Source organism: Lates calcarifer, linkage group LG15, assembly GCF_001640805.2.
Source record: "Lates calcarifer isolate ASB-BC8 linkage group LG15, TLL_Latcal_v3, whole genome shotgun sequence".
NCBI lineage: Eukaryota > Metazoa > Chordata > Actinopteri > Centropomidae > Lates > Lates calcarifer.
In genome coordinates this window covers 5,631,668-5,651,281 of record NC_066847.1, presented here as the reverse complement: position 1 = coordinate 5,651,281, position 19,614 = coordinate 5,631,668, and the positions used below count along the sequence as shown (strand labels likewise).

The window sequence follows — 19,614 nt, the reverse complement described above, 5'->3', positions numbered from 1 at the left end:
TCATGTGAGGGGGTCTGAGAGACTCCAGCTGTAAAATATGATTAAATACAGTATAATTTTATGAATCCATAAATGAATCCAACAAATAAATCATGTAGACAGTGGTTGAAAGTAACTACGTACATTTACTCACATACACTACTGTAAGAACAATTTTGAAGTACTTATACTTACTTTAGTATTTCCATTTTATGCTACTTGATACTTCTTCTCCACTACATTATATTTTAGCAGAAATCTTTAATGTCAGGGATTATAGCACAGTATCCCACAAAGTTCAGTTTATACTTAAATTACTTACAAAGACACTATAAGATCTTGAACTGCGGTATGTACATGCATGAGATATGAACAAATGTACCATATTATTTATTATTTAACTAAACCATTCTATGCATTAAAAATAGATTATAGAATGAAAACAAGATAATAATACATAGTCTAAACAGTAATGATTATACATGATATGTAGCAGTAGTTGGTATTTCCCATAATGAAACACATGGCAGAGTTGGAAAGCCCCTGAAACAACTCTCAGCATTTAAAGATTCAGTTTCACTGTTTTTACAATACTGTCCTGTAAAAAAAAAAAAAAAAAAAAAAAAAAAAAAAAAAGTCCAGAGGCAACAAAAGTACAGTATACCTGCTGCTATGGGTTGTATCTGAGGGTAGGAAGCAACCAATATGGTCATGGAACAATGGTCACTATTATGCACTGTTTCCATGTTTTTGTGGTCAGGCAGAAACTTTCCTAATGTCACACATGGACAACATGGACCAGCTGATATTCAGTGTTTGATTAAAGGCCATTACTGGTGTAACTCATGTTTGCTATGTCTTTATCAGGTAATCCACTGACATCACATAAAAAAGTGACAGCTGGTTTGGTTGTGGTGTTATTAAATCTGATACTGGAAGGAAACTTTTTCCCCCACCATATTACCCCAGCTCCTTCAAAAGGCCTGTGCACTCATTCACTGTATGCATCACTCTGGCAGGGTTAGGCAACATTAATTGGGCTAGTCAATTATCTCAGCCCATGCAGAGGAAAAAGAACATATTGTGCTTAAAAAGGTTGCCCACCTCTGACTTATTCTTTCAGACAGAGTTGCTACTGTGTGTCTAAAGTTAATTTCTGTTTTGTTTTTTTTTTAATATCAGAACATTTTCTACATCTTTGAGCCTTCATATATATTAATGTTGAGGTCTCCAGAATTTTCAGTCCTCATTATGGAGTTCCTGTAAGGATATGACCCCCGAGGCAGCCAAGCTTTTGACATGGAACAGTTTGAGAGAGGCCTGGATCGGAAACAGACCGTGACCAAATATGTTTTAATACTTCTACTCATAAAACAGCAGAGAGTTTCCCAGAGATTTGAGCTGACCACAGGAGATTATGTTTCAGTTTTGTTTTGTGTGGTATTCTGATTGACAACTAGCATTTTGTTTAAAATTGAGGAAGTTCTGAGGTGGTAAACTTTTCTAACCTGTTATTTCTAATGACTTGACGATTGCATTGTTGCAAGACATAAATAACACACATCAGGCTTTCTCCATAAATCATTTATGTCTCAACAAAAAAGCACTCAATTCTCATCATAGATCATGAGCTGGAGCACAGGCACAGCAGTGACAGCAAGACTCACAGCCAGTACATAAAATATTTGCCACCAAGCTGTTTGAAGAAAACATAAAACAGTTGCTTCTTTTACTTTTAAAACATTCCACATGCCCTAATTTTTCCAAATTTCTGCATGGATTATAAATATATTATCTTAAGGGTAACACAGTTCAGTGTTTTACCTATGACCTATGTTCAGTGGTCAGCAAGGACTCTTGTAAGACTGATGCTGGTTTCCAGCTACATTCATTCACATTTATCGATCATCTTTTGAAAACATCATGCCACCATGCGTCTTGTATGTATGAGTCATTTCAAAGTGGCATCTCTTAAGACAGGACCGTTAATTTTGGCACCCATGGTTGCCACATTGCATGCCTCTTGTCAAGCTCTAGCACAGGGTTGTAGGTGAAGGAGGGGTTCACCTGTCACCCACCCTAAGGCCCCTGGGCCCCTGAGTGATGGTATGATCAGATGTTTCTGCAGCAGGGCTTATTCTCCTCTGTGTTTTCTGCTCTGGAGGTGTTCAGGGACACTGCGTTGATGGAGCCTCGAACTACTTGCTTACTGCTCACCTTCTTGTGAATCTCTGTTGCAAGAAATGGGCATATATTACTATTCACTTCCATTACATTAGCATAGAAAGAAACTACAGTGTGCCAAGGCTTTGACAGGAAAAAGTAGAAGAAAACAAAGTATATGCCACCCGTTTCAGACATCCGCCGTGAGGGGTCACAGGGTGGAGCCTTATCCCAGCATGTTAATAAGGAAAATATGGGTATACTGTTAATATCATTAATACGTTTTTGGGGAGGAGAGTCAGGAAGGTAAAGACATTCAAGATGGCAACTTTATGGGAACCCATATTTGAGTAAAGGCTATTAACAAAGTAGAAAAAAGTTAAATACATCAAAATGAATTACCTGCTAGGACATTGTTGAAAGCTGCTTCCACATTAGTTGACTCCAAGGCTGAGGTCTCCAGAAACAAAAGACCTTTCTTTTCTGGATAATAAAAAAAAAGTTAATTACTTTATTATTGTTTAATTCACCTTTGTAGTCATTTTCATGCTATAGTGTGACTTTAAAGCTGCATTCCCTGATTTTGTCACACTGCCCTAAATTGCAAAATTTCACTGTTGATCTTATGATATAGCATCCTAACCCTATAACAACATCACGTTATATATTTTTAATCGACAGGTAAGACCTCATAGTTACTTTTGTCACCATGAAGAATCTATGAATACAGTTTTGTGAGCAGACAAATTTCCACTCTCAACAATCATAAATTCTCTATTATGAAACAAGTGTTTGTACCTGCAAAGTCTTTGGCCTCCTCAGTGGGCACAGATCTCTCTGACTCCAGGTCGATTTTGTTGCCTACCAGCATGACCACGATGTGGGGATCTGCGTGCTCATACAGCTCCTTCAGCCAGCGCTCCACGCTCTCATAGGTGAGGTGTTTGGTGATGTCATAGACCAGGAGGGCTCCAACAGCACCTCTGTAATAACTGCATAGAGAAGATTGACTTTACAGTAAACTGGAGTTTGTATGTCTGCAATTTGGTGCAGGACAGGTGGCCTAAAGTTGGCTCTTAGCTGCCGTTGCCAAAAACAACACAATGTGAGCAGAGTCAGTGACCCAAAGCAGCAAAGTTGTGGGCTAAAACAATGTGCTGAAAGATCTCATACAAACAGCTCTGCGGAGATGAAAAGAGCTATAGTCCGGAGATAATTCTCTGTAGGTTCATCAGTAATAGTGATCCTGAGGCATTTGATTCAATGCTATTATTAAATAAAATTAAAAAAAAAAAAAAACTGATTATAGCAGTCTTATCATCACTGAGAATAAGCAGTTTCTCCTGCTGTCAATTGACAAAAAACTTTAATGACTGACGATGGCTCTGAAGTCATGAACCAATCAATACATGCCTCACAATTACATTTCTGCCCCACTCTTCCAGCAGCATAATTAATTCCACTTTAATAGGTTTTAGCTGCTTGTTACAGCACAAATGGGAAATTCCATGGGAGTGGGAATTTGCATACTGGAATAAGTCGGTAAGTAATTACTCAAAAAGGCAAGCAGTCAGAAAAGAGCTAATCCAGCGGTGTAGAATATCCTCTGATTTTTTTTTTTTTTCATGTCTTAAAAATAAAACTGACATGGCTCTATTGTTTTAAAACCAGTTTCCACACTGTTAATCCTCCTAGTTTAATTTAAAAAAGAATGAATCGGGGCACCCTCAGATAGAACAGAGACCCGCTGAGTGTTCAAATAAATGTCTCTGCTCTAACCAATTGGATTTTGGTACCCAAGTGTGGCAGTTTGAAACTGACAGGAGAGGAGAATGTACTGGTTGTTTTTCAGGTACTGTAGGAGGATCAGTGCCTGTCCCTGCATGTGTTTTGGCTGATAAATGCACCACCTTAAGATGCAGACATACAGGTTGCTCAACTAACTATGGAGCATGAAATGTTGATTCAAAAAACTGTCATGACTTTTTGTGTGTGTCTGCTTAAAACATTTGCATGTCTAAAAGGAAATGATGTTTTAAAAACAGTGCATTTCCTAGCACAGTATATACTTATTTCTCTTCAGTACTAGTTGATAACACACAAGCAAAATATACAACTTACTGAAAGTTAATGATTCTTTATGAACAAATAATTAACCCTTATAAATGACAAAGGAATGTTGCAATGTGAGTTAGTCAAATTAGTTACTACATACAGAGACTGGCTGTGCCTAATGTTTGCAATTCATACCCTGGTAACATAGGACCATGGGAACATAGGATCCTTTTGTCATGTTCCCATCAAGGGCCATATAATTCTGGTCCCTGGGAATACATGAGTGACTCAGCTTCTACTTGCTACCTAAACAGTTGTTTGGGGGGAAATACAGCCAGCAGTCAGTGAGCTTAACATAAAGACTGGAAACTGGAAGTTATATACTAACCTGGCACATAACTTCCTGTAAAATAGTAACTTGTTGTTTTTGTATGAATTAATCAAACGAGGAGTACTGCGTTAATTAACAGATTTAAGAGGTGCTGGTAGCTGGATATTGTGGCTATTTCCCTCGGTTTCCAGCCTTTATGACAAGCTAAGCTAACTGGCTGCTGGCTTCAGGCCTAATTGTGTCTTCAAGCTGAAATGTTTTGGTTTCACAGTACAGTTCTTCTTTTTTTCATTCTTTGTGCAACATGGAGGTGAGTGCACAGAGAAGGGACATCCCAATCTTAAAGAATTGCTTGTAAATCAGTGCAATGCAGATTAAGGACACATAACCCAGACATATACACATGGTTTAGATATAAAAAAAAATCATTCTATACTGCTTGTGTGTATGTGAGAAAGAGTGCACATGTATATATTAATATATCCATCAAAGATGGGTCTTAGCACTCACGCAGAAGTGATGGCCCGGTAACGCTCTAGTCCAGCTGTGTCCCAGATCTGGGCCTTAATGGTGAAGCCGCTGAGTTGCACTGTCCGTGTGCTGAACTCCACCCCAATGGTTGTGCGAGTGTCATGGTTGAACTCGTTTTTGGTGAAGCGGGACAACAGGTTGCTCTTTCCTACACCAGATTCACCTATCAGAACCACTGGAGAGGACACAAACCACAGAGGCATTTTAATCAGAGCTATGAGAATGTTTTGGGTTTGGGGTCAGTTGTTGCAAAACTAAACCCAGTATGTCTGAGACAATAGAGACAAAACAAATTTTCCTTGAGCCTAATATGAGCCAATAATGTCCACTTCATCCTTTACAGCCAGTCTTAACTGAAGCTTTTAGTCTAGGTGTGTCTTTTTTGGTTGCCCCATAAATCCACAGTTGGAGCTGTCTGAGACTGGGGCTAATTACACCATTAGGGATATAGTGTCCTATTTTAAAAACAGCACCACACCCACATGGTAAATGAGTTAATTATTTTAACTCGGGCATGCAGAGAGGACATGTTAAGTAAAATACTGGAGAATAATGTGGGATACTGGCCTGTAACAGAAAATGCCAGACTATTGATTAGTAGAGAGATAATATGACATTCACTCACACATGTGACCTATTTATCCTACTGAGGATCTTGTTAGGCTGTAATCTATTGCAGCATACACTGAAGTTGTTAAATTCACTGCTTGGGGCAGAGACAGCAATCTTAAATCTAAATATATTTTACAAGATGGAGGGACAAACATACTGTATTTTGTATTTTCTTCCATATGTGTCACCTCTACAAATAAGACACACTCTGAAAAATGAAAACCTTTAAGATAAAAACCTCTCACAAGTGAACCTTTGTTTTGGAAAACAAGAACAGCCTCAAAGAGCGGCAGGTGGAACAAGTTAAGCAGCTACTTCCTTACATCTTTTCAGAGAAACTGACCTACTCGGTAAATAAGAGAAGAAATAGCACAGACGCCCCCTGTGTGCATTTCAGTGACTAATGTTTGGGTTTCAGTTGTTAGTCGCTGACTCAGAGAGAAAAAAAAGGATGGGCTTAATTGGCACAGATAGGAAAGTATGACCACACTGTGAAAACAGTAGCAATGGGATCTCTGCACATTTGGTTAAGACACCGCCACAGCTTACTGCTGAGGCGTGTGAGCTCAGTGTTCACTGAGATAATAATCCAAGCTCTGATGACATCTCAACAGCCATTAAATATGGATTTAGGGTGTGATGGGAATTAAAAGAATAGTTAGACATTTTGGGATGTGGGTGTATTATTTCCCTTGCTGAGACTAATATGAGGTTACAGTTGGTAGGCAGGTTGGTAGGTTAGCTTAGATAGAGACTGAAAGCTAGCCTGTCTCTAATGCCGTCTTTATGCTACACTAAAACCGCAAATTCATGGAAATTCATGGTATGAAACAAACAAGATATTAAGTCTTAACTAGTGAGCTTTAGAGATGTTGACGGGCATATTGTGTTTATTGTGTTTTTCCCTCTGCTTCCAGTCTGTATGCTAAGCTAAGCTAATCACATACTAACTCTAACGTGACATTCATGGTCCAGTTATGAGAATGGTATTAATCTTCTCATTCAACACTCAGCAAGAAAGCGAATTGCCCCATTTCCCCTTATAACGAGCTATAACTTGGGCACTTTATTTAAAGACGAATACCTTGAATTTAATCACAATTACAATCAAATAACAAAAGACAAAAATTCATAGCTTGTCCAAACTGCTAATTGTTGATGCAACAGTCTCACCAAAGTGTTTTTTTAGTTGCTGCTCTGGCTCTTTAAACCAAATCAAATGATCCCCTTCAGCAGATGGAGATGGAAGTTTCAATGTCTCAAATAACTTGCCCCCAGGCTTTGACTTACAGTATGTTTAACCTGATGTCTGAGATCACAGCAAAGAATGTGTTACAAGCTGATCTACTTTGGTGTGTTTTAGGTAATTGTTCACTCTGAAGTCACATCACAGTGCTGCCATTTTTTTTTTCTTTTCAGGTGGGTCAGATGGGACTGTCTATTTTCCTGCTCTTCTCTTCTACTACTGAGTAACTTCTTATGCAAACAATACCCCTGGTTTCTATGGCGATACAGGACAAGAGGCTCTCCGGCCACCTGGTTTGTCGATTTTGAGGAAGCTTGGATGAACTTGATGCATTGCAGTGAGGATTAAATTTTCCTTTTGTTTGTTTTCCTGACCTTCAGGACTAGAAATGTAAGTGCTGTACTGTGCACAGAATACAGCCCTGGAAATCCCGGTGGAAACTTGAATTAGCTTCAACTGACCAAGGTTTAACTCAAGCTACATTCATTCATTTTGCAAGGGCATATGTATATTCAATGAGAAATTCAACAGAAATAGTTAATGTGTACATGTCGAGTATATAGAGGGACCAGAGTATGCAGGGTTACATTCCAGGCAAACATTATTTAATCTGATTTTACTGATTAGTTTCTCTGTATTATCAGTGAATCACTGGGTGGAATGAAATCCTGCACATACTTGTAAGATACTATAACACACACTGCAAGGAGCACTGCATTAGCAAGTGAGTTTATTCAACGATAGCATATTAGGTATTCAGAATTCACAGGCTGGACTGGAGGAAGGTCCTTCCTCTGTTGCTCCCTCTGAGGTTTCGCCCACACATTACTCTTTGTAAAACCCAAACTTGTTGCTTCTACAGTTCAGTTCTTGTATGGATCAAACAAACAAAATATAATGTGTTAATTAGTGAGCCAGAGAGGTGGACAGTCCCCCTGCCACCAGTCTTTATGCTAAGCTACCAGCTGCTGGATGTGGCTTTAAAGTTACTGTACAGACATGACAATGGTCTCAATCTTTTTATCTAACTCTCAGCAGGAAAGCAAATACATTTTAATTACTTAATATATTGTAATTCTTTCCTGCTAGGGTCTTTTTTTCTTAACTTGCACATCCAACACAGGCATACTGCAGAAAGAAAGTCATTTTGTACTCTGACCTCATATGTAACAGACAGATTGATCTTCTCATCTAGCTCTAACTTTGGGGAGCAATTTCTTATCCAAATAGATGATAGATGGTAAAATTACCCTCCTTTTTTCAAAGATTATTTTTGGCATGTCTGTCTTTATATGATGGTTTGACAGTGCAGAGATAGACAGGAAATGTGGGGAGAGAGAAGGAGAGAGAGGCGTGTGACATGCAACAAAGGCCCCCAGCTGGAACTGAATCAGGGGTATTATCAGTATGTCATATGTGCCTTTACCCATTAGGGTACCACTATGAATACAATTGACTTGACCATTTGTGCATTTTATCTTGCAGTGAAACTCCATAATAAAGTAAAAGATGCCATTTGATGTTTTGAACACAGTTATTTTGACCTCATCATCCACCCACCTTCCATCCACCCAGTGCCTTTTATCAACATTGAATTTTTCTACCAAAATGTCAAATCACTGTACCTGAACCCAACCACCTTTCTGAATGACTTTTATTTCTCTCTTACATCTGTTAAGAGCCATCTGGTACCTTAAGCAGCTGCATATAGGAACTGCTTGCTATGCTATGTACTGTATGTTGAGTGCAGGATTAATTGAGTGAGTACCACAAGGTGATACTTTTCAAGGAGCAAAGCATTTTTAAAGCCCACTTTTTACAGACTGTATGTGTTATATTTGGGAGATAATGACTGATGTACTTTGTCTTTTGGTACTGACGTACTGCTTTACACCAGACACTCTATGTTATAATATTGTTCTGCAGGGGATGCTACAGATAAACAGGTATTAAAGTACACATCCTGGTTTCAACAATAACCTGTATTATGCATGTGGTTTCCCAGAGACAACAGTGCTGACCTGGTAATGTGATTGCAGTATCACTCAACTTTGCAGTAAAGCAACTCTTTCACCTGAAGCAAAAGCTGACCTTAACAACTTTATATCTTGCTGTCAGCTAACTGATATCCAGAGTTAAATTCAGGCTACTAATTGTCTATGTTATGTATCATTATGTTCTGTGTGTTATACTTATTTTTATCACTAATAATCTATTCTGCGTTCTTTTGAGATGGAGCACACATTCCTGTTTGCAAAAAATTAACACGTTAATAATAAACAAGGAAGTGTAGTTTCAAGGACAAAGCAACATTATAGAATGACAGACTTGAATCCCTGTAGCAATGCACCTGGAAATCAAACCACATAAGCAGGAGGACTCATGTACTCACCCTTAAAGACAAAGTTGTAGGCCTCATCTGACCCCATGTTTTGTCCATTCAGCGTTGCTGCCCCACAGTTTACTGCTGTATCTGCGGCACTCACAGGCTGATCACAGGATGTAAGGTGACACTGACTCACACCAAAACCAACCTGCCTCTCTGATCCTCAGGCTTCAGGAGAGAAAATGGCTGCGAAAATGATTTGACACATGAATGCCAGTCACCAGCTTTCTGCCCTTCACTACCCTTCCCTATCTGAGTTAATAGTAAGCTGGCTTGTTTGAACAGGACATGTGGAGCGTATCCAGGTTGTTCTGCTGCAGCAGGCGTGGTTTGTTTCAGGGAGTGGTGGCACAGTGATGGAGGTGTGTCTTAATAATGGAGCCAGTGCACGGCAGGTTGGACAGGTAGAGCAACTACCAGGTATAGCTGAGAGGGACTGTCAGGTGCCTCCTGGTGGACAAATCCTCTGACTACGTGCAGGAAGCAAAAAGCAAGTCCTCTTGCTTCACCACACAGAAGGAAAAATCCACCCTGAAATAGAGTTCACATGGTATTTCTATAACATTTAACGGGCCAGATTTGATTTGTGAATTTCTACTTCTTCAGCTCAACAGCAGAGAGAGTAATAAAACAGCACCTTGGACACCACAAAACTATCCCTGCTGAATTCAAAGGAATGTGCACACATGCACACTATTTTACCATTTCTGTCTCTCTCTGCCAATGAAGACGACCTCTGTTTTCCAAATTCAGCTTTTACATCCAGGTCTGTTGATCCCATTAGATCCTCTTGTTGGCTGGCTTCTTGTTTTTAAAAATAAAATGTGGTGACAAAGACTAAGCCCTGTACATTAATCTTCTCTGTGTAATTTCAGTGATTTTGATTTTTTTTTCTGTTAATTTGAAACCTGGTATCATGACTCATTGTATCAGATATCTCTCTTGTTCCTCCCTTCCCTCTTTGCAGAAAAGGTCAAGGTCACTGTAACTGTAGAGAGTCTTAGATTTTGTATCCTGGGCTGAAATGGTAATGATAAATAAATGCCCTATAGCAATATATTCTGATTTTTTTTTTTGCCTAATCATGGTTAACTCAGCTGAGAGTATCACACAGTTACAATGTCAAAGGAGAAAACTCTCTTTTTTCTTACCTTATGTCAATTTTAAATACTGAGATACACAAAGAGTCTTTTTACGTTTTCAAACATTACTGTATTGAAATGGTTTTCCTCATATTTATTTCAGGTTCAAGTGAGCAAGCAAAGAGAGGGTCAAACATCTGATATGATGTGTCTCTTGTGATTATCTACAGGAAAACGTATCACTCTCTCAGCAAATGATGCAAAAAAAGAAATCATTGTGCTGGCACATATAATAAATTGAGAAATCAATGCTCAATCAGTGCATGATACTGCTAAAAAATGACTTTAACAGCATCACACGCATAATAAGCTTCAGAAATAGGCAATGATGTAACTGATTTAAAAATACATCTTATTTGCTTCATATTATTTCAAAAGACATTCTTCCAAGCTCTCCTTTAGATAGTGTTTCTACTTTGACAGTAAAAATACTGATCAAATTTAATTTGCATTAGAAAATACTGACACTATGGCAACATTCACACCTATTCCTGGTAGACTTCCTATTTTGACACTGAACTAATCTATATCACCTCCATCTTTAAAGCCATTCATGCAACCTCAAGCACTCAGTTCACAGCATGAACAGAAAAATAAGATTGCGTGAGTATTAATCCAAAAATTGTTTATTTGATAGCTTTGAAACTAAAAGTAGTAAATAATCTTTGCTGCAGAAATTTATATTAAGCTTTCCATACACCTCATTATATGCATTTCGTCCACTAACAGGATTCCAAATGCTCAATGTTCTGCAAAACTATGATCAGAATGTCTGAGCTAAAACTGTAAATGAGTGAATCAACCATTGATGATGGAATCATTTCAGCAGTTGTCCATGCAGACAATCGGCTGACAAACTGTGTGGACTTTTGCAGCAGATAATTAAATCAACAGATTCACAAGTGAAGGGCAGAGAGTGAAAAAACCCATACATGTTGTTAGTTTCAATACTATGATTATAAATACACTGATACACACCCTCACCCTCAAAACACACACACATTCACTCACTCACTCATTCATAGTTACATATGCATGATGCACTTCGTGAACAAACAGAATGTTACAGTAGTCCATGAATGACCTGGATCATACGACGCTTTGTTTTCCAGGCAGACAGAAGCAACACACACACACACATCTCCACTATGATGCGGCCACTTGGGTTAATGGTTCCTCCAAGTACTGCACCAGTGCTTCTGCCTATAAACAACAAGTACATCACAATGTTAAAAAAAGATCTATTCAAAGTGACGGGTGATGCTTCTGTACTATGACTCATTGTAGCATACAGTACAAGCTGTACTATGAGGCCTCGTCCAAAACTGATCTCTGAGGAGAATCGAATATAACACAGGTATACTGCAGTCAGTATGACATGACATAACACTACAACATATAGTACAGTATAGAGCTACAACAATTAATTGATTTAACCGATAGTTGATTGACAGAATAGCGATCAGGGTCTATTTTGATTTCAATTTACTGTTTAAGTAAGGTTTCTGGGAAAATGCTAAATGTTTGATCATTTCAGCTTCTCAAATGTGTGCAAATATGTGCTGCTTTTCCTTTTCTTACATCATAGTAAATGGAACATCTCTGAGTTTTGGACTGTTTGTTTCTGACAAAAACTAATTGCATTTAACATATCATCTTGGGCTCAACAACAATCAGTGGATCAATGATGAAAATAACGGTCAGATTAATCAATAATGAAAATGGTTGTTAGTTGCAGCCCCAGTAAGTAAACTGGTACATGTTTTTGTTATACTGCTGAATGCAGTTGTGTCTTCTTCAAGGGTTTTTCAAAGAACACTGAAGTCCTTGGTACTGAGTCAGTTTACCACAATGTCAGGTTCTCCACTACACACATTTTGAAAACTTAACAGAATTCTGCCACATCAAGAAACTGCAGGTGTTAATGCTGTTTTTTTCAGTTGATCACTCAAAATTTGGCTGAAATATTCCACCTGCACTATCTGATGCAATGTACTGATGGAAAAAAGCCTGAATGCTGGGGGGGGTTGATTTTTCACTTGTGAACTCACTAGCTGTAAGCATGTGTATTAAGATAAATCAAAAAATAATAACTATTAGATTAGATAGATAGTTTATTAATCCACACAGGAAACTACTAACCATGCTTCAGAATCAAATGACGGGAAAAGACAATAATCATATGTTGGAATTCTGACGCTGAAGTGCACTGAGCATCTGTCATGTGCATGTCTTTGTACATCCTCTTCCCCATGTCTCCCATGTCATATTTCAAGCTGAACTGCTTGGACATTAAAACAATGTCCAAATGCCAGTTTTCATACAAAAAGTTACGTTGCTAACCTTGGTGACTTAATTAAAGTACATTAAAAACCATTCTGGTGGTGAAAGGTTGCATCTTCTTTTGGCATTTACATAACCCAAAATGTGAAATGAATGAACTGGGAGCTGAAAACTGAAAAGGTGCAACAATCCAGAATATTTGAATGAGCCTGGTGAGAACAGAAGACCACAATGAATATATATTATATAAATACCATATCAGTGATAGCAATGACAGAAGCCACGCAGGACAACAGCATTGACTGTTTGACTGTTTAAACTCTCACCTTGGCTTTAAGCATCCCAAAGCCCACCGTCTCTTTGGCGTACATACACAGTAGTAGGTTGGCTACACGAGTAATGGCCACTCTTCCCTCCTAAGAGAAGACAACAGAGAGTGACAAAGAACTTATCATATACTCAAGAACAATTTCATTAGTTTTAGAAGAGCCACACTTCTTACCATACAGTCCATGAGTATGAATTTGAGTTTGTCTTCGTTGAAGGCTTGGTGGCCGTTCTTGTCGTAGGCTGCCCAGATGTTGCTCGCAATAGCAGCTGTCACTCGTGCGTCAGTGTCCCCATATCCCGAGTAGGCCAGCAGTGAACCTTCATTATTCAGTAGGCTGGAGAAAATGTTAAGTTGGATGTTTCAGTATCCAGAAGATTAATATGTGACATGATGTTACCACAGATGGTACAGTCTATGAATCTTACTCAGGCTATCTCTATCAAGTTACCCATTATTACTGGTAATATCTACAGCTGGAATAAAAGATGGAGTGGAGTGGTGGACAACCTGAACACGAGGTTACCAATTTAATCAAAGTATACAGTGAATATAAAATGATGTCAAAATGTCTGACCTATGTAAAAAAAACATGCAAATAAATATGAATTATGTTGCAAATTTGCATGTGGTGGTCAAGCTGTACTTGCAGGTTTACTGAAAACTGAATTTAAGACTTTTAGAGACTTTACATTTTGAACATTAATTGTAATAGTGTATGTAGAAAAGCAGGAGCATCAGAAACATTAGTGAATTTAGACATTGGAATTTCAGTAGAGCTGTAACGATTAGTCAATCATCAAAAAATTAACTGGTAACTATTGATCATCAATTGTTTCAGGTTCTCAAATTTGAGAATGTGATGTTTTTTTCTTTCTTTCTTTTTTTTTTTTGAAAACTATTGTATTAAAAATTTGGGCACTTTTTCCGGATATAACAAGCCCTTAAAATGAGCATTATTCACTGTTTCATTTACAAAACAAGTGTAATTGTTTCTGACCGGCAGGCAGACTAATCAAGAATAAAAATAAACTGTCGCAAGTTAGTTAGAACAGTAATATTCTGACAAATTAAGACATAACTACTTCTTGCAAACAGCATGTGATCTTTACATAATTATAACTAAAATGCCGTATTGCTCATGGCTATCACTGTAAAATATCCATTGGATCGAAGAGGAATAATGGTCGGTTCGTCGAAATTTTGCAGTCTCTTTATATTCCCACGTATATATCAAAAAGCTCAGTGCTGTTACTATTAGAACAACAAACTGTTTCATGGTCAAAACCCAGATTAACTCATAATCTTAAGTAGCATCTTGCTAGCATGCTGCTAGCTAACCGTACTCACAGTGTGCTTTGGACTCCGTTTGTGTTCGCTTGGCTGAGAACCTGCGTTAACGCCTTCGGTCGTAACATGGCTACCTACTTACGTACGTGCGATAATGCAAAATAACAAAAAAAATACTTAATATATCTAAAGTGACTACACAACTCTCACAAAACTACTCATCAACACACAGCCAAGTCAGCTGACTGTGATGTTTTCTTCCCTTTCCGGATGCTTACGCAAAGCACTGTGGGAATTGTAGGCATTGAACTCATTGAACTTTGATTTATTGACATATTTAATGTATTTAGCTACATGTCCCAAGCATAAGTACTCGAGATAAGTACTGTACTACAGTTTCAAGTGGCACTTGAGTATTTCCATTTCTGTGGGAATTGTGACATTTTTCGTCCAATTATATTCCAAGTGTAAACACTTTATTTGCACACCACTGAATTTATCGTTATTAGCTATCAGGTTAGCTTTAAGATTTTTAAAGGTTAATGTCGAAACTTATAGCATAAATTTAAGAATACAAAACTGTGTAAGATTTAAAGGAATACATTTGGAAAAAGAGTAATTGCAACAAATAGGTCATTTTACTTTAAAGAATTTTTTTTAGTTACTGAAACATCTGTGGCACTACTGCTACTACTAAAATTCATTTCTTCCTCCATCTCTTCAAACAACTATAAGTTATATTAATATCAATGTATGATGATTTCTGAGAGGAGGTCATAGATATACCTGTTACATCTGTTCAGACATCATGGAAGCAGCAAACAATGTCATCAGCCACAAGAAAAAAAAAAAAAAAAACACACTGCACAGACAAAAGAAAATTCCAGCAACTATTACAGTAAACAATTCATACGAACTAAGAATAGGCAAGAAATATTGCAAATAATTTATTTGGTTGAAAAAAGTCCATAGGTACACATAAAATAATAGATTTCACTGACACTTTTGTAATATACTGCAGAACCCAACAGTTATATTTAGGCACTACATTGCTTGTATGTTAATATACAACCATGTTACTGTAAAATAAAGTTTCATTTGTAAGCAGTAATATCATAATCAGATGGAAATTACTGTCCTGGTTAATTCTGTGGATGAAAACCAGACAAATCAGAGAAAGTCCAAGAAATTCCTATATATGTAATATAATAATAATATTTGGCAACACCCCCGGGAATGGCATAATATAACCAGAGATATTAAAGGTATAGGTGCCTGGGTATAGCAAAATCTTTCTCCTCTAAAGTTTATATTGTCATATCTGCCAACCCTCTTCTATACATATCATAGTCTTGGTCCTGTAGTCTGAAAACCTTCATCCACAAGAAAACATTTAAGCAACAGTTACCACCTTTACAAATTTAATAAAAGTACTTAGAGCAGTTTTTGGAAAAGAAAATGCAGTAGAGTGTAGAACCCTTCAGGATTAAAAAAAAAAAAAACTTAAGTGACGAGATAACTTAATAAATACCTGTCAACGAGGCAAGATTAAGGCTCATGGGTGGAAATAAAAACTCGTTAAGAACAAGCTGCTTGTCCAGACAGAAAACACAAATGGAACACCATCAAACCTACTGTAACAACACCCTGATTCACAACTCTTAATATAACTGTCTAAATACAATCTGTTAAAATTAAATAATGTATAAACAAGTATTAAAAGTTAATTGCTTGGTAACCTCATGCAGAAGTCAAGTGAAGGAGCACTTGTCATGCCAGAAAAATCATCTCTGGCTGGCAGGACAAACACAGTGGCACTGACAGCCATGGCATCACTCCACAGCAGCAGTACTGCCACAGCATTTAGCGCAACAGTAATTGTTTGAGACTCAAACTGGCAGCTCTCTTCCCCAACCTTCCTTTTCATCATTATGATTTACAGCTCAGCTGAAGAGATTATAAATTACTGGAATATCCCTAAGTCTACCTGGGGGTCAGGTCAGACTCAAATGTAATGGAGGACTGTATTCATTTATTTATTTACTTATTTTTAAATCTCTCATGCCAGCCCCCAACTGTACATCATCCACCCTCAACCCCAAAGTGAACAGAGCGAGTTAGGCCAGCAGTCTCTCAATGGCTGCGTTGACGTCCCCTCCTGTGGCGATGAGTGCCTGCAGGTTTGCTTCGCGGTTGATGAAGCCCATGGCGTTGAGCTGGTCAAGCTGGTGCTGGAAACGAACCTCTGGGGTTTGAAGCTGTGAGGGAAGAAGCAACGCATGAAGTAGAATGCGCTTATCTACAGTAGTGATAGATGAATAAATGAATGAAACATACCGATGGCCCCCCGCCGGCAAACATCTGTAACATCTGCTGCATGAGCTGCTGCTGTGAGGGACTGGATCCCGATGCCGCAGCAGGACCAAGAGGGTTCAATGGGGGGACACTGCCCCCTGTGGTTGGAGGAACTGTGAGACCTTGTGAAGACAAACTAGAGGGGAAGAATATATAAAAATAAACTGTTAAGGCAATTCGGTAGAGAGTAAGCCCTCTTTGTCTTAACTACATGTAAAATGATAGTAGTAAACTGATCACAGCATGCTGGTATTTAACAACCAGGATTTCACTGAACAGAGCACTCACTCGCTGCTGTTTACCAAAGGGTTTGTTTTCTTTACATGATTTGAGTGACTGAAAGAAGTCTGATTAATTTCCGAGAGGAGCGCCAGATTAAGATAATTGTGCAGGACTGAAGTATTCAGTTTAGAGCAGAGGTGTAGCTCGTACTTGGACATGAAACCCGGGACTTCGTTCTGTAATGTCTGGATGCCCTGCTGGATCTGTACGAGGGCTTGCATGGCTCTGGGGTTGGTCAGCATAGAAAGTGTTTCCGGATTCTGCATCTGCTCAATGACAAACATGACATTAGTCACCTGTAAACCCTGCAGACAAGATAACAATTTGGATATCTGCATACATTCTCTGCATGGCAATATTAATGTTTCAGGACCCTAACATAAAAGCGCTGCTCTGACCTGTCTCATGAGCTCAGGGTTATTGATCAAGCGGGAGAACTCGGGGTTTTGTCCCATGAGCTGCTGCATCTGAGGATTTCCCGCGAACATCTGTCTCATCAGGTCTGGGTTGGACAGCATGTTCTGGACTAGCGGGTTCCCCATAATCTGCGATAGCATCTGTGGGTTGGACATCAGCTGTCTCTGCACCTGCTGCTGCAACTCCATGAGGTTGGATGAACCCATGCCAAGACCTAACAAGCCAGACAGGTCACCGAGTCCACCTGAGGAGGAGGAATACAGCTGGAGATTAGTTCTGGCAGGTGTGTGGGTATGTTGATGGGGATGGGGATGTGTTTTTAATGATATTTTGCTGCAGAATTTATTTGCATTGGTCCTCCTATTTTACATTTGTCATTGTTCAAACATTTCTACATTTGTAATGTATTCTTTTCAAATGGAGTTAGTGAAAGTCTGGGTTTATTGGAGTGAACATGCACAATCACATAAATTATAAACCTGACTTCCCTGATCGAGTGACAATAATCACAAAAATGAAACCCACTCCAAAACAAAAACCAACAAAGTAATTTTAAAAATGTATACATTCTTACTCATTGCATTAGCAGGTTGTGTTGGCGCCTGACTTGTGCCACCTCTTGTGCTGTCTGTTACAGTGGCGCTGGTGTTTTGCTGAGTTGGTGCAGAGCTGGAACTTGACTGAGATGTACTCCCACCTGTTGATCTAAAAGAGAAAAAAAAATCTAATAAAACTTTAACTAGGCTTTACCTCTTACCCTACACACATCATGAATGGCACTTACTTTTGGGCCTTGATAACAAGATGAACAGTGTGCCCATCCTTGATGCCATGCTGCTTTAAAGTATCACTGTCCTTCAGGATCTTTCCAGTATATATCAACACCAGCTGCTCCTGCTTGGCCTCAAATCTTTTGGAGACCTCTTGTCTAAACTGCAAAAATGAAAAAAGAGCAAAGGTAGATTAGCAACAGAGGAAAGTTGGCAGCTGTCCAGATGTTCCAAAAAGAGACTCAATGTGTTAGCGGGTGATTTTATTAGCTGCAGTTTTGGGGGAGTACTGTGTCAAAATCTAATTGTACAATCGTAATTATTTTAGTTTATACTGTGTCTGTATGGTGCTCATTCCTGCATAAATGTGTGTTTGCTGAAGCCAGACAACAAACATTTTGCTCCTTGGCCTCAAAACAGGTTAATCCGGCCATGCATGCACAAGAGGGGTTGGTCACAGAGGTTACGCCATCAATTAGTGTAAAGAGGTCGGCTAATTGTTTCACAGATAAGAATCAAAGCGTGGGTGATCGTTATCAGCACTTAGATTTGCTTAGTAAAGTCGGTCAACAGCGCCCAACCTGAGATATGTTCACCTATCGGCGACCTGTCATTCTGATTGGTGAGCAGATAACGTATGATAAGTCAATCTCGCTTTTGAGCAAACACCTCTGATGCGACCTTCTGGGTTATTCTTTTAGAGAAACTGATGATTACCTCTATGATCAGAATGTATGTAAATACTGTACATGGAGGCACAAATTGGGGCAAAGTGAAAGTTAATATTTTATTGGCTGGTCAAATGGGTTTCCGCAAATCTCACATACGTCTCAGGTCTGCCAGCAACAACAAAATGTTTCACCGGTGCGAAGAAAACGTTTAAAACCAGTATTTCCACAAACTGCGCCCCGGGCGGAGTTTGTGGACATTAACATTATACATTAACATTTTGACCTTTTCCCTACTGTTGTCAGGGGCACGCTGTGTGAAATAATTGCTGAGTAACGTACGGATGGCTGAGGAGCCACAGACGGGGCTAGATTAGATCAGAGTAACTTAACAAATGACAAACACATGCGAGGAAAATACGACTTAACGCGATAGGAACTTTATAACTTTAAGTTAGAACTGTAAACAAACTGTTGAGGATATAACTCTGGTGAAACTAGCCATATAGTAGCATGACTTCCGCTACCAGATGTTGAAAAAGGTCAGTGAACGCACCTCGGCGACCGAACAATCCTCGGAAACCGCAATTTCCTCTTTTCCTTGTGGGGTTTTGATGGTGACCACCATCGAGGACCCTCCAGCAGCAGCATTTTTATTTACGTTCGCTTCTTCCGTATGCTCGATATTGCTGTTATCCGCCATGTTTCCTGCTCCCTCTTCTTCTTTGTTATTTCCGGCAGACTTGACGCTGCGTCGGTGCCTTGCTGCCGCCCAT

The 19,614-nt window shown here is 38.9% G+C and overlaps 3 protein-coding genes across 4 annotated transcripts; all 3 read right to left on the bottom strand.

Annotated features, from left to right (window-relative positions):
• Positions 1–36: 36 nt before the first annotated feature.
• rab25b (RAB25, member RAS oncogene family b) lies at positions 37–9,632 on the bottom strand. The gene is made up of 5 exons (XM_018699942.2): positions 9,310–9,632; positions 5,039–5,234; positions 2,941–3,134; positions 2,545–2,625; positions 37–2,210 (listed from the first exon to the last, which is right to left on the bottom strand). The coding sequence occupies exons 1-5, from the start codon at positions 9,344–9,346 to the stop codon at positions 2,092–2,094; spliced, it is 627 nt and encodes a 208-aa protein (XP_018555458.1). The 5' UTR covers positions 9,347–9,632; the 3' UTR covers positions 37–2,091.
• A 1,421-nt stretch (positions 9,633–11,053) lies between these two features.
• Positions 11,054–14,621, bottom strand: lamtor2 (late endosomal/lysosomal adaptor, MAPK and MTOR activator 2). Of its 2 annotated transcripts, none has more exons than XM_018699944.2 (4): positions 14,407–14,621; positions 13,231–13,393; positions 13,055–13,144; positions 11,054–11,648 (listed from the first exon to the last, which is right to left on the bottom strand). In XM_018699944.2, exons 1-4 carry the CDS (start codon positions 14,472–14,474, stop codon positions 11,592–11,594), a joined length of 378 nt encoding a protein of 125 aa, XP_018555460.1. In that variant the 5' UTR covers positions 14,475–14,621; the 3' UTR covers positions 11,054–11,591. The 2 variants fall into 2 exon arrangements, with proteins under 2 accessions (XP_018555460.1, XP_018555459.1); XM_018699943.2 differs by lacking the exon at positions 11,054–11,648 and adding an exon at positions 12,542–12,937.
• A 659-nt stretch (positions 14,622–15,280) lies between these two features.
• Positions 15,281–19,584, bottom strand: LOC108899477 (ubiquilin-1). The gene is made up of 7 exons (XM_018699933.2): positions 19,395–19,584; positions 18,185–18,333; positions 17,975–18,105; positions 17,382–17,644; positions 17,134–17,249; positions 16,684–16,837; positions 15,281–16,604 (listed from the first exon to the last, which is right to left on the bottom strand). The coding sequence occupies exons 1-7, from the start codon at positions 19,539–19,541 to the stop codon at positions 16,464–16,466; spliced, it is 1,101 nt and encodes a 366-aa protein (XP_018555449.1). The 5' UTR covers positions 19,542–19,584; the 3' UTR covers positions 15,281–16,463.
• Between the last annotated feature and the right edge of the window lie 30 nt (positions 19,585–19,614).

Coding starts and splice junctions, on each gene's coding strand:
- rab25b (XM_018699942.2), bottom strand. CDS start 9,346: ATGGGGTCAGATGAGGCCTACAACTTTGTCTTTAAGG. Junction 5,235..9,309: donor CTACAACTTTGTCTTTAAGG/GTGAGTACATGA, acceptor TGTCCTCTCCAG/TGGTTCTGATAGGTGAATCT. Junction 2,211..2,544: donor TTTCAACAATGTCCTAGCAG/GTAATTCATTTT, acceptor TTCTTGCAACAG/AGATTCACAAGAAGGTGAGC.
- lamtor2 (XM_018699943.2), bottom strand. CDS start 14,474: ATGTTACGACCGAAGGCGTTAACGCAGGTTCTCAGCCAAGCGAACACA. Junction 13,145..13,230: donor TCATACTCATGGACTGTATG/GTAAGAAGTGTG, acceptor GTCTTCTCTTAG/GAGGGAAGAGTGGCCATTAC. Junction 12,938..13,054: donor TTGGGATGCTTAAAGCCAAG/GTGAGAGTTTAA, acceptor TGTTCTCACCAG/GCTCATTCAAATATTCTGGA.
- LOC108899477 (XM_018699933.2), bottom strand. CDS start 19,541: ATGGCGGATAACAGCAATATCGAGCATACGGAAGAAGCGAACGTAAAT. Junction 18,334..19,394: donor AGGATTGTTCGGTCGCCGAG/GTGCGTTCACTG, acceptor TCATTTTTGCAG/TTTAGACAAGAGGTCTCCAA. Junction 16,605..16,683: donor TTGCCGGCGGGGGGCCATCG/GTATGTTTCATT, acceptor CTTCCCTCACAG/CTTCAAACCCCAGAGGTTCG.